General features: G+C 39.6%; 1 protein-coding gene across 2 annotated transcripts in view; it reads right to left on the bottom strand.

Moving 5' to 3' along the window:
- Window positions 1-325: 325 nt before the first annotated feature.
- Window positions 326-13,688, bottom strand: part of RFFL (ring finger and FYVE like domain containing E3 ubiquitin protein ligase) — a 206,308-nt gene continuing 192,945 nt past the window's right edge. For both annotated transcript variants that reach the window (XM_053707433.1, XM_053707432.1), the window contains one exon: window positions 326-693. In XM_053707433.1, coding sequence (XP_053563408.1) covers window positions 515-693 — 179 coding nt within the window. In that variant the 3' untranslated portion in view covers window positions 326-514. The remainder of the gene's footprint in view (window positions 694-13,688) is intronic.

Below are 13,688 nucleotides of genomic sequence, written 5' to 3'. Positions count from 1 at the left end.
TTTTTGCAGTTTTTCTTTGCTTTATTCAAAGGTTAACACAAGTTCTTTCCTGTAAGTTAAGGCTACATTGAAAGGCACTGATAAATTATAATACAATAAGAAGTGAAACGCATTTAAAAGGATCAGATTGAATGACTTCTCAAATTCCATATTATATATAGATATTGGTAAGCTAATTTCCCTGCTTGTGTGTGTACCAAATGTGTTTGCAAGCAGTCTTCCTTATTAGACATAGGTAACTTGAGGAAAAAAAAAAAAAAAAAATCAGACAATGTATGAATCAAACTGTGCAAAGTAAAAAAAAATAGCAAACATTAGCATTGAGATGTTTGAAAGTCAATCCATACTATTTTTTGTAATATACAGGATAGATTAAAGCAGACCATCACAGTGGCATTAATGTACTCTCAGTCTCAATAAAGACTCTGACCCATAATTAAATATTAATTGCTGTTGATTTTGGTCCAAGATTCTGTGGGTATGTATCTCTTCAGAATGGTGGTAGGTCTGGGAGTCAAGATCGGAAGACATGCACAGCCCGTACTACATATTGCCGGCAGATTGGACACTCATTCATCCGTTTGCCACACTTGGTGCAAGTCACCATGTGGCCACACTCTAAAAGGACACAGTCAATTGGGGAGTCCATGCAAACTTTACACAGGCTATCATCGCTTGATACACCAGACTTCCCTGAAAAAAAAAGAAAGAAAAAAGAGAAGTTCTTAAAGGACTATTAAATACAGTAGAATTGCATAATTAAAACAAGTAATAAAAACAAAACGTATGCTTACCTGATAAATTTCTTTCTTTCCGGATATGGTGAGTCCACAACGTCATCAATTACTAGTGGGAATATCACTCCTGGCCAGCAGGAGGAGGCAAAGAGCACCACAGCAAAGCTATTAAGTGTCACTCCCCTACCCATAATCCCCAGTCATTCGACAGAAGGGAAATGGAAAAAGGAATAACACAAAGGTGTAGAGGTGCCTGAGGATTAGTAAAAAAAATAACTGTCTTAAATTTAAGGGTGGGGTCGTGAACTCTCCATATCCGGAAAGAAAGAAATTTATCAAGTAAGCATAAATTTTGTTTTCTTTCCTAAGATATGGAGAGTCCACAACGTCATCAATTACTAGTGGGAACTAATACCCAAGCTAGAGGACACAGAAGACTAGGGAGGGATAACAGGACAGGCGGACCTAAACAGAAGGCATCACCGCTTAAAGAACCTTTCTCCCAAATTTGGAAAAAGTATGCAGAGAGGACCAAGTTGCAGCCTTGCAAATCTGTTCCACAGAAGCTTCATTTTTGAAAGCCAAAGTAGAGGAGGCAGCCCTAGTGGAATGAGCTATAATTCTCTCAGGAGGCTGCTGTCCAGCAGTCTCATAAGCAAAACAAATCATACTTCTCAACCAGAGGAAAAGAGAAGTAGCCTTCTGACCCTTACGCTTTCCTGAGAAACAAACAAACATGGCAGAAGATTGGCGAAAATCCTTAGTCGCCTGGAGGTAGAATTTTAGAGCACGCACAACATCCAAGTTGTGCAACAGATGTTCATTATAAAAAGAAGGATTGGGACAGAAAAAAGGAACTAAAATTTCCTGATTAATATTTCTATCCGAAACAACTTTAGGAAGAGATAGCAATTTAGTAGGAAGCACCGCCTTATCCTCATGAAAGAAAAGGCGAATCACACTGCAAAGCCGAGAGTTCCGAAATTCTCCAAGCAGAAGAGATAGCAATAAGAAACAAAACCCTCCAAGATAACAACTTAATATCTATGGAATGCATTGGCTCAAACGGAGTCTGCTGCAAAACTTTAAGAACAAGATTAAGGCTCCAAGGAGAAGCAACCGATTTAAAAACAGGCCTGATTCTGGCCAGGGCCTGACAAAAAGATTGAACATCTGTCACATCCGCCAGACGCTTGTGGAACAAAATAGATAATGCAGAAATCTGAACTTTCAGAGAACTGACTGACAACCCTTTCTCCAGACCTTAAAAATTCTAGGAATCCTGAACCTACTAGAAGAGTAGCCCTTAGATTCACACCAATAAAAGGTATTTTTACGCCATACCCTATGGTACATTTTTTAAATAACAGGCTTGCAAGCCTGGATCATGGTCTCAATAACGACTCCGAAAATCCATGCTTAGACAGACCTAAGCGTTCAATCTCCAAGCAGTCAGCTTCAGAGAAACGAGATTTGGATGGAAGAATGGACCCTGAGTTAGAAGGTCCTTCCTCAGAGGCAACCTCCAAGGCGGCCAAGAAGAAATCTTCACTAGGTCTGCATACCAGATCCTGCGAGGCCATGCAGGAGCTCTTAGAATTACTGATGCTCTCTCTTGTTTGATATGAGCAATGACTTGTGGAAGGAGCACAAATGGAGGAAACAGCTATGCTACACCGAAATCCCAAGCCAGAGCATCTATCAGAGCGGCCTGAGGATCTCTTGACCTTGAACCATACCTTGGAAGCTTGGCATTCTGTTGAGACGCCATCAGATGCAATTCCGCCGCCCCCCATTTGAGCGTTAACCTGGAGAACACCTCCAGATGTAGAGCCCACTCCCCTGGATGAAATGTCTGACTGCTCAGTATATCTGCTTCCCAGTTGTCCACTCCAGGAATGTGGAGAGCAGATAGACAACAATTGTGAGCTTCCGCCCACTGAATAATCAGAGCTACCTCCTTCATGGCTAAGGAACTCCGAGTTCCTCCCTGGTGGTTTATGTAAGCCACTGAGGTTATGTTCTCTGACTGGAACCTGATAAACCGGCCAATTGAGGCCAAGCCAACAGAGCATTGAAAATTGCTCTCAACTCCAAGATGTTTATGGGGAGCGCAGACTCCTCCCAAGTCCATAGTCCCTGCGCCTTTAACAAATCCCAGTCTGCTCCCCCAGCCTAGCAGGCTGGTGTCTGTGGTCACAATCACCCAGGAAGGTCTCCAGAAGCATGTGCCCTGAGACAGATGTTCCTGAGAAAGCCACCACGGAAGACAGACTCTTGTTGACTGGTCTAGAACTATCCTCTGAGACAGATCCGAATGGTCTCCATTCCATTGACTGAGCATGCATAACTGCAGAGCTCTTAAATGGAATCGAGCAAAGGGAATGATGTCCATGGAAGCAACCATCAGACCAATTACCTCCATACATTGAGCTACTGATGGCCAAACAGTAGATTGTAGAGAGAGGCAAGAAGAGAGAATTTTGGATTTTCTGACCTCGTCAAAAATATTTTCATATATAGGGAATCTATTATGGTCCCTAAGAAAACCACCCTTGTAGCTGGAACAAAGGAACTCTTTTCCAGATTCACTTTCCATCCGTGGGAACGTAGAAAAGACAACAATACCTCTGTATGAGAGTTTGCTTGTTGAAAAGATGACGCCTGAGCCAGAATATCATCCAGGTAGGGCGCCACTGCAATACCTCGAGACTTGATCACTTCCAATAGAGCCCCCAGAACCTTTGAGAAAATTCGGGGAGCTGTGGCAAGGCCAAATGGAAGAGCCACAAACTGAAAGTGCTTGTCTAGAAAAGCGAATCTCAGGAATTTGTGATGATCCCTGTGGATGGAAACATAAAGATATGCATCCTTCAGGTCTATGGTTGTCATGAACCAGGATCAGGGGAAGAATAGAATAAATGGTTTCAATTTTCAAGGACGGTACTCTGAGAAACTTGTTGAGGCACTTCAAATCTAGAATAAGCCGAAAAGTTCCCTCTTTTTTGGGAACCACAAAGAGATTTCAATAGAATCCTAGTCCCTGTTCCTTTGCTGGGACTGGCAGTATCACTCCCAGACAGGAGAGATCCTGAACACATTTTAAGAATATCTCTCTTTTTATCTGGTCTGCAGATAATCTTGAGAGGTGGAACCTGCCCCTGGGAGGAAAAGTTTTGAATTCTATTTTGTAACCCTGAGATAATATGTCCACAGCCCAAGGATCTGGGACATCCTGTATCCAAGCTTTACAAAACAGAAAAAGTCTGCCCCTACTTGATCCGATCCCGGATTAGGGGCAAACCTTTCATGCTGATTTAGACTCAGCTGCGAGTTTCTTAGATTGCTTCCCCTTGTTCCAAGACTGATTGGGTTTCCAAGCGGACTTGGACTGTTCCTGTTTAGAGGAGGAGGAAGACTTTCCTTTGAAGTTACGAAAGGACCGAAAATTGCTCTGACGTCCTTCAGGTCTATTCTTCTTGTCTTGAGGTAGAAAAGACCCTTTTCCACCCGTAATATCAGAAATAATTTCTGCCAGACCAGGTCCAAACAAGGTCTTACCCTTGTAAGGAAGCGTTAGAAGCTTGGACTTAGAGGTAACATCAGCTGATCAAGACTTCAGCCACAACACCCTGCGGGCTAGCACCGCAAAGCCAGAAATCTTGGCTTCCAGTTTAATAACTTACATGGAAGCATCCGAAATAAAGGAATTGGCTAGCCTGAGAGCCTTAATCCTGTCTTGGATCTCCTCCAAGGGAGTCTCTACCTGAAGTGAATCGGACAAGGCGTCATACCAATATGATGCCGCACTTGACACAGTGGCAATACAAATTGCCAGTTGCCATTGAAGACCTTGATGAACATACATCTTCTTCAAATAAGCCTCCAGCTTCTTGTCCATTGGGTCCTTAAAAGAGCAGATATCCTCTATGAATAGTAGTTCTCTTAGCCAGAGTAGAAATGGCCCCTTCTACTTTAGACACCGTGCGCCAAGACTCTTTAATGGAGTCAGCGACAGGAAACATCTTTTTAAAGACAGGGAAAAATGTATCCCTGGCCTCTCCCATTCCTGTGCAATAATCTCCGTTGCATGGTCAGAAACAGGAAAAACTTCCACAGAGGAAGAAAAATCAAAGTATTTAAGTTTACTCGATTTCTTAGGGTTGACGACGACAGGCGTATAGTAGTTGTCCAAAGTAGCCAAGACCTCCTTTAACAATACACAGAGGTTTTCAAGCTTAAATCTGAAGGATACCACTTTTGCATCAAATGAAAGAATTATACTGTCTGAATCTGAGATTTCACCCTCAGAGGCTACAGACGTATCCTCCTCATCAGACTTATGAGGAAGGGCAGCGTTGGTAGCAGTGGGAAGAACAGAAACCTTGTTATCTGAATCTCTAATTTTCCTCTTGTGTTTTCCCTTTAGCACAGGAAAAGCAGATAACACCGCAGAAGATACCTGAGCAGCGATTTCTGCATGCAAATAAACTCCTCCAGGAGGCTGAGAGGAACTGCAAGGCACGGTATGTGATGCCATAACGCATTGGGACGTTTGAGGAGAAAGCTGTGACATTGCCTGAACAGCATCATCCTTAAAGACATTAGGCTCTATAGAAAAAAAAAAATTGTCTTTACATTTCAAAGTCTTATTTAGACATGAGGTACAAAATTGCATTGGTACTACAATCTGGTTCTCAAGACAGAGCAGACAATTTTCCATAGAAACAAACTCTGGTTCCATGATCCCTTTAAAATATTTTAAATAAAAAAATAAAAGTTTAAAAGTGACCACTGTCTTTAATCTGTGTACTGTCACTTTAAATCGCAAAAGTCAAGGTAACGATATTCTATCCAAATGACTGCACCTCTACACCTCAGCGAGTAACTGAGGTGCCTACCTGCCTCTCCGGTGAGGAATGAGAAATCAGGTCGTCGTCTTACAGCTCCGCTCATACTACAGAGAAGGCGGAAGAGGCGGTCACCTGATCGGCTGAGCAAAACTGCGCCACAAGAAAAGTGCGCCCTTAAGCCAACTGCTGATTCAAACTGACACCGTCAGAGAAAGATCTAAACTCGGTTGATTGTTTCTGTTGCGTTTATGTCTGCCGTGCTCAGCTCAATCTAATAAAAATATACATCATCTCCTTGATGAAAATATAAAGTAAAGACACATGAGCCACACGTTAACCCCCTTTATCATAAATGGTGATTAACCCCTTGAGTCTCTTCACATTCTAATAAAGTGCCTGCACCCTGCCTTTAAGTAATCCTTCTACTAAGGATCAAGTCCCAAGAATTCGGCAGAGGGCTTCCTTATTAACCCCTTCAGTGCCAGTCTCCCAAACCTAGAAGACAAACAGCACTTACCAGCAATTCCAGCTGTCCGGCAGGTAGACAGCTCACAAGGCGTGAAAGGATGCACTTCCTTACAAAGACCTGTGTAAAAAGTAAAGAACAGAGTAAACCTACTCTGGCTTTCTATACCAAGGGCAGCAATATGTTAGGAAAACACAGCAAGGACTACCTCACAGGTTCCTAACTGCTTTAAAGCCACCACTACCCTACTGAAGAGATTAACCTGGACTATGGCTAGACCCAAAAATCTTGCTTGTAGCGAAGAAATCCAATTTTCTTCAGACAACAGAACCTCACCTCCTCCATTGACAGAGGCAAAGAGAATGACTGGGGATTATGGGTAGGGGAGTGACACTTAACTTTGCTGTGGTGCTCTTTGCCTCCTCCTGCTGGCCAGGAGTGATATTCCCACTAGTAATTGATGACGTTGTGGACTCTCTATATCTTAGGAAAGAAATAACAATGCAAAAGGATTTAATCTGAATTTCAAACGAGTAGTAGATTTTTTTTCTGACAAAGTTGCTTTATTTTCATCCCCCCTGAATCATGTGACAGCCATCAGCCAATCACAAAATACACATACGAAAATAATGTGAATTCTTGCACATGCTCAGTAGGAGCTGGTGCCTCAAAGTATGCATATAAAAAGATTTTGCACATTTTGATAATGGAAGTGAATTGCATGTGCTATCTGAATCATGAAAGTTTAAATTTAAAATTTTGTTTTCCTTGAGAGAGATTATATATATATATATATATATATATATATATATATATATATATATATATATATATATATATATATATGTGTGTGTGTGTGTGTGTGGAAAAAAGAGAAAGAGAACAGCACCCTTGAGATAGAACAAAAGCTAGAATAACTTCCATGCCTGTTCATTTAAATTGCAACTCAGGGTGCGCGTTCTTTTTGCACACTATGCCCCTTCACAGACAAAAAATATCCTGTAGCAAATCAGTCTGATCCTGCCCAATGACAGTCCAGCGCCGAAATACCAGGCAATTCTTCTCTGAACAAGGGAAGCAACAACCCCAGACGATCGTTTCGGCCTTCTGTGGTCCTCGTCAGTGAGGTGCAGTTGTATCTCTCTAAGGGCATGTGTGCACGGAGTCCACGTCTGGCTTACCCATTACTCTTAGGGAGACCCAAGAGTAATTTACATAAATGTGAAAAAAGAGAAAGAGAACAGCACTCCTGAGATAGAACAAAATCTACAATAACTTCCATGCCTGTTCATTTAAATTTCTCTGTGAAGGGGCATAGTGTGCAAAAAGAACGCGCACCCTGAGTTGCAATTTAAATGAACAGGCATGGAAGTTATTCTAGCTTTTGTTCTATCTCAGGAGTGCTGTTCTCTTTCTCTTTTTTTCACACAAATATATATATATATATATATATATATATATATATATATATATATATATATATACACATACATATATATACACATATATACATACACACACATATATTTCTTTCATGTAATTAACAAGAGTCCATGAGCTAGTGACGTATGGGATATACATTCCTACCAGGAGGGGCAAAGTTTCCCAAACCTCAAAATGCCTATAAATACACCCCTCACCACACCCACAAATCAGTTTTACAAACTTTGCCTCCTGTGGAGGTGGTGAAGGAAGTTTGTGCTAGATTCTACGTTGATATGCGCTCCGCAGCAGGTTGGAGCCCGGTTTTCCTCTCAGCGTGCAGTGAATGTCAGAGGGATGTGAGGAGAGTATTGCCTATTTGAATTCAATGATCTCCTTCTACGGGGTCTATTTCATAGGTTCTCTGTTATCGGTCGTAGAGATTCATCTCTTACCTCCCTTTTCAGATCGACGATATACTCTTATATACCATTACCTCTACTGATTCTCATTTCAGTACTGTTTTGGCTTTCTACTACATGTAGATGAGTGTCCTGGGGTAAGTAAGTCTTATTTTTGTGGCACTCTAAGCTATGGTTGGGCACTTTTATATAAAGTTCTAAATATTTGTGTTTAAACATTTATTTGCCTTGATTCAGGATGTTCAATATTCCTTATTTCAGACAGTCAGTTTCATTATTTGGGATAATGCATTTGAATAATCAATTTTTTTCTTACCTTAAAATTTGACTTTTTTCCCTGTGGGTTGTTAGGCTCGCGGGGGCTGAAAATGCTTCATTTTATTGCGTCATTCTTGGCGCGGACTTTTTTGGCGCAAAAAATTATTTGTTATTTCCGGCGTCGTTCTTGTCACCGGAAGTTGCGTCATTTTTGACGTTTTTGCGCCAAAAGTGTCGGCGTTACCGGATGTGGCGTCATTTTTGGCGCTAAAAGCATTTAGACGCCAAATAATGTGGGCGTCTTTTTTGGCGCTAAAAAATATGGGCGTCATTATTGTCTCCACATTATTTAAGTCTCATTGTTTATTTGCTTCTGGTTGCTAGAAGCTTGTTCACTGTCATTTTTTCCCATTCCTGAAACTGTCATTTAAGGAATTTGATCAATTTTACTTTATATGTTGTTTTTTTCTATTACATATTGCAAGATGTCTCAGATTGACCCTGAATCAGAAGATACTTCTGGAAAATCGCTGCCTGATGTTGGATCTACCAAAGTTAAGTGTATTTGCTGTAAACTTGTGGTATCTGTTCCTCCAGCTGTTGTTTGTAATGAATGTCATGACAAACTTGTTAATGCAGATATTTCCTTTAGTAATGTTACATTACCTGTTGCTGTTCCATCAACATCTAATACTCAGAGTGTTCCTGTTAACATAAGAGATTTTGTTTCTAAATCCATTAAGAAGGCTATGTCTGTTATTCCTCCTTCTAGTAAACGTAAAAGGTCTTTTAAAACTTCTCATTTTTCAGATGAATTTTTAAATGAACATCATCATTCTGATTCTGATAATGTTTCCTCTGGTTCAGAGGATTCAGTTTCAGAGGTTGATGCTGATAAATCTTCATATTTATTCAAAATGGAATTTATTCGTTTTTTACTTAAAGAAGTCTTAATTGCATTAGAAATAGAGGAATCTGGTCCTCTTGATACTAAATCTAAACGTTTAAATAAGGTTTTTAAATCTCTTGTAGTTATTCCAGAAGTTTTTCCTGTCCCTGATGCTATTTCTTAAGTAATTTCCAGGGAATGGAATAATTTGGGTAATTCATTCACTCCTTCTAAACGTTTTAAGCAATTATATCCTGTGCCATCTGACAGATTAGAGTTTTGGGACAAAATCCCTAAGGTTGATGGGGCTCTCTCTACTCTTGCTAAACGTACTACTATTCCTACGGCAGATAGTACTTCCTTTAAGGATCATTTAGATAGGAAAATTGAATCCTTTCTAAGAAAAGCTTACTTATGTTCAGGTAATCTTCTTAGACCTGCTATATCTTTAGCGGATGTTGCTGCAGCTTCAACTTTTTGGTTGGAAGCTTTAGCGCAACAAGTATCAGATCATAATTCTCATAGCATTGTTAATCTTCTTCAACATGCTAATAATTTTATTTGTGATGCCATCTTTGATATCATTAGGGTTGATGTCAGGTATATGTCTCTAGCTATTTTAGCTAGAAGAGCTTTATGACTTAAAACTTGGAATGCTGATATGTCTTCTAAGTCAACTTTGCTTTCCCTTTCTTTCCAGGGTAATAAATTATTTGGTTCACAGTTGGATTCTATTATTTCAACTGTTACTGGGGGGAAAGGAACTTTTTTACCACAGGATAAAAAATCTAAAAGGTAAATTGAGGTCTACTAATCGTTTTCGTTCCTTTCGTCACAATAAGGAACAAAAGCCTGATCCTTCCCCTACAGGAACAGTATCAGTTTGGAAACCATCTCCAGTCTGGAATAAATCCAAGCCTTTTAGAAAGCCAAAGCCAGCTCCCAAGTCAACATGAAGGTGCGGCCCTCATTCCAGCTCAGCTGCTAGGGGGCAGATTACGATTTTTCAAAGAAATTTGGATCAATTCGATTCACAATCTTTGGATTCAGAACATTGTTTCACAAGGGTACAGAATAGGCTTCAAGATAAGGCCTCCTGCAAGAAGATTTTTTCTTTCCTGTGTCCCAGTAAATCCAGTGAAGGCTCAAGCATTTCTGAAATGTGTTTCAGATCTAGAGTTGGCTGGAGTAATTATGCCAGTTCCAGTTCTGGAACAGGGGCTGGGGTTTTACTCAAATCTTTTCATTGTACCAAAGAAGGAGAATTCCTTCAGACCAGTTCTGGTTTTAAAAATATTGAATCATTATGTAAGGATACCAACATTCAAGATGGTAACTATAAGGACTATTCTGCCTTTTGTTCAGCAAGGGCATTATATGTCCACAATAGATTTACAGGATGCATATCTGCATATTCCGATTCATCCAGATCACTATCAGTTTCTGAGATTCTCTTTCCTAGACAAGCATTACCAGTTTGTGGCTCTGCCGTTTGGCCTAGCAACAGCTCCAAGGATTTTTACAAAGGTTCTCGGTGCCCTTCTCTCTGTAATCAGAGAACAGGGTATTGTGGTATTTCCTTATTTGGACGATATCTTGGTACTTGCTCAGTCTTCACATTTAGCAGAATCTCATACGAATCGACTTGTATTGTTTCTTCGAGAACATGGTTGGAGGATCAATTTACCAAAAAGTTCATTGATTCCTCAGACAAGGGTAACCTTTTTAGGTTTCCAGATAGATTCAGTGTCCATGACTCTGTCTCTGACAGACAAGAGACGTCTAAAATTGGTTTCAGCTTGTCGAAACCTTCAGTCTCAATCATTCCCTTCGGTAGCCTTATGCATGGAAATTCTAGGTCTTATGACTGCTGCATCAGACGCGATCCCCTTTGCTCGTTTTCACATGCGACCTCTTCAGCTCTGTATGCTGAACCAGTGGTGCAGGGATTATACAAAGATATCTCAATTAATATCTTTAAAACCGATTGTACGACAATCTCTGACGTGGTGGACAGACCACCATCGTTTAGTTCAGGGGGCTTCTTTTGTTCTTCCGACCTGGACTGTGCTTTCAACAGATGCAAGTCTGACAGGTTGGGGAGCCATTTGGGGGTCTCTGACAGCACAAGGGGTTTGGGAATCTCAGGAGGTGAGATTACCAATCAACATTTTGGAACTCCGTGCAATTTTCAGAGCTCTTCAGTCATGGCCTCTTCTAAAGAGAGAGTCGTTCATTTGTTTTCAGACGGACAATGTCACAACCGTGGCATATGTCAATCATCAAGGAGGGACTCACAGTCCTCTGGCTATGAAAGAAGTATCTCGAATACTGGTATGGGCGGAATCCAGCTCCTGTCTAATTTCTGCGGTTCATATCCCAGGTATAGACAATTGGGAAGCGTATTATCTCAGATTGTTCAAATATGGGGACTTCCAGAAATAGATCTGATGGCTTCTCATCTAAACAAGAAGCTTCCCAGGTATCTGTCCAGATCCAGGGATCCTCAAGCGGAGGCAGTGGATGCATTGTCACTTCCTTGGAAGTATCATCCTGCCTATATCTTTCCGCCTCTAGTTCTTCTTCCAAGAGTGATTTCCAAGATTCTAAAGGAGTGCTCGTTTGTTCTGCTGGTGGCTCCAGCATGGCCTCACAGGTTTTGGTATGCGGATCTTGTCCGGATGGCCACTTGCCAACCGTGGACTCTTCCGTTAAGACCAGACCTTCTATCGCAAGGTCCTTTTTTCCATCAGGATCTCAAATCCTTAAATGTGAAGGTATGGGGATTGAACACTTGATTCTCAGTCATAGAGGTTTCTCTGACTCTGTGATTAATACTATGTTACAGGCTCGTAAATCTGTATCTAGGAAGATATATTATCGAGTCTGGAAGATTTACATTTCTTGGTGTTTTTCTCATAATTTTTCTTGGCATTCTTTTAGAATTCCTGGAATTTTACAGTTTCTTCAGGATGGTTTGGATAAAGGTTTGTCTGCAAGTTCCTTGAAAGGACAAATCTCTGCTCTTTCTGTTCTTTTTCACAGAAAGATTGCTAGTCTTCCTGATATTCATTGTTTTATACAAGCTTTGGTTCGTATAAAACCTGTTAAGTCAATTTCTCCTCCTTGGAGTTTGAATTTGGTTCTGGGAGCTCTTCAAGCTCCTCCGTTTGAACCTATGCATTCGCTGGACATTAAATTACTTTCTTGGAAAGTTTTGTTTCTTTTGGCCATCTCTTCTGCTAGAAGAGTTTCTGAATTATCTGCTCTTTCTTGTGAGTCTCCTTTTCTGATTTTTCATCAGGATAAGGCGGTGTTGCGAACTTCTTTTAAATTTTTACCTAAGGTTGTGAATTCTAACAACATTAGTAGAGAAATTGTGGTTCCTTCATTGTGTCCTAATCCTAAGAATTCTAAGGAAAAGTCGTTGCATTCTTTGGATGTAGTTAGAGCTTTGAAATATTATGTTGAAGCTACTAAGGATTTCCTGAAAGACTTCTAGTCTATTTGTTATCTTTTCCGGTTCTAGGAACGGTCAGAAGGCTTCTGCCATTTCTTTGGCATCTTGGTTAAAATCTTTGATTCATCATGCTTATGTCGAGTCGGGTAAAAATCCGCCTCAAAGGATTACAGCTCATTCTACTAGGTCAGTTTCTACTTCCTGGGCGTTTAGGAGTGAAGCTTCGGTTGATCAGATTTGCAAAGCAGCCACTTGGTCTTCTTTGCATACTTTTACTAAATTCTACCATTTTGATGTTTTTTCTTCTTCTGAAGCAGTTTTTGGTAGAAAAGTACTTCAGGCAGCTGTTTCAGTTTGATTCTTCTGCTTATAATTTCAGTTTTTTTCATTATAAGATTTAAACTTTGTTTTGGGTGTGGATTTTTTTCAGCGGAATTCGCTGTCTTTATTTTATCCATCCCTCTCTAGTGACTCTTGCGTGGAAGATCCACATCTTGGGTAGTCATTATCCCATACGTCACTAGCTCATGGACTCTTGCTAATGACATGAAAGAAAACATAATTTATGTAAGAACTTACCTGATAAATTCATTTCTTTCATATTAGCAAGAGTCCATGAGGCCCACCCTTTTTTGTGGTGGTTATGATTTTTTTGTATAAAGCACAATTATTCCAATTCCTTATTTTTTATGCTTTCGCACTTTTTTCTTATCACCCCACTTCTTGACTATACGTTAAACTGATTTGTGGGTGTGGTGAGGGGTGTATTTATAGGCATTTTGAGGTTTGGGAAACTTTGCTCCTCCTGGTAGGAATGTATATCCCATACGTCACTAGCTCATGGACTCTTGCTAATATGAAATAAATGAATTTATCAGGTAAGTTCTTACATACATATACATATATATATATATATATATATATATATATATATATATATATATATATATATACACACACACACATATATATATAATATAATATATATATATATAATATATTATATATATATATATATATATATATATATATATATAATATATATATATATATATATATAATATATTATATATATATATATATATATATAATATATTATATAATATATTATATATATATATATATATATATATATATATATATATATATATATATATATATATATATATATATATATATAC

The sequence above is a fragment of the Bombina bombina genome, chromosome 3, assembly GCF_027579735.1.
Source record: "Bombina bombina isolate aBomBom1 chromosome 3, aBomBom1.pri, whole genome shotgun sequence".
Lineage (NCBI taxonomy): Eukaryota > Metazoa > Chordata > Amphibia > Anura > Bombinatoridae > Bombina > Bombina bombina.
This window is presented reverse-complemented; position numbering and strand designations above follow the sequence as displayed.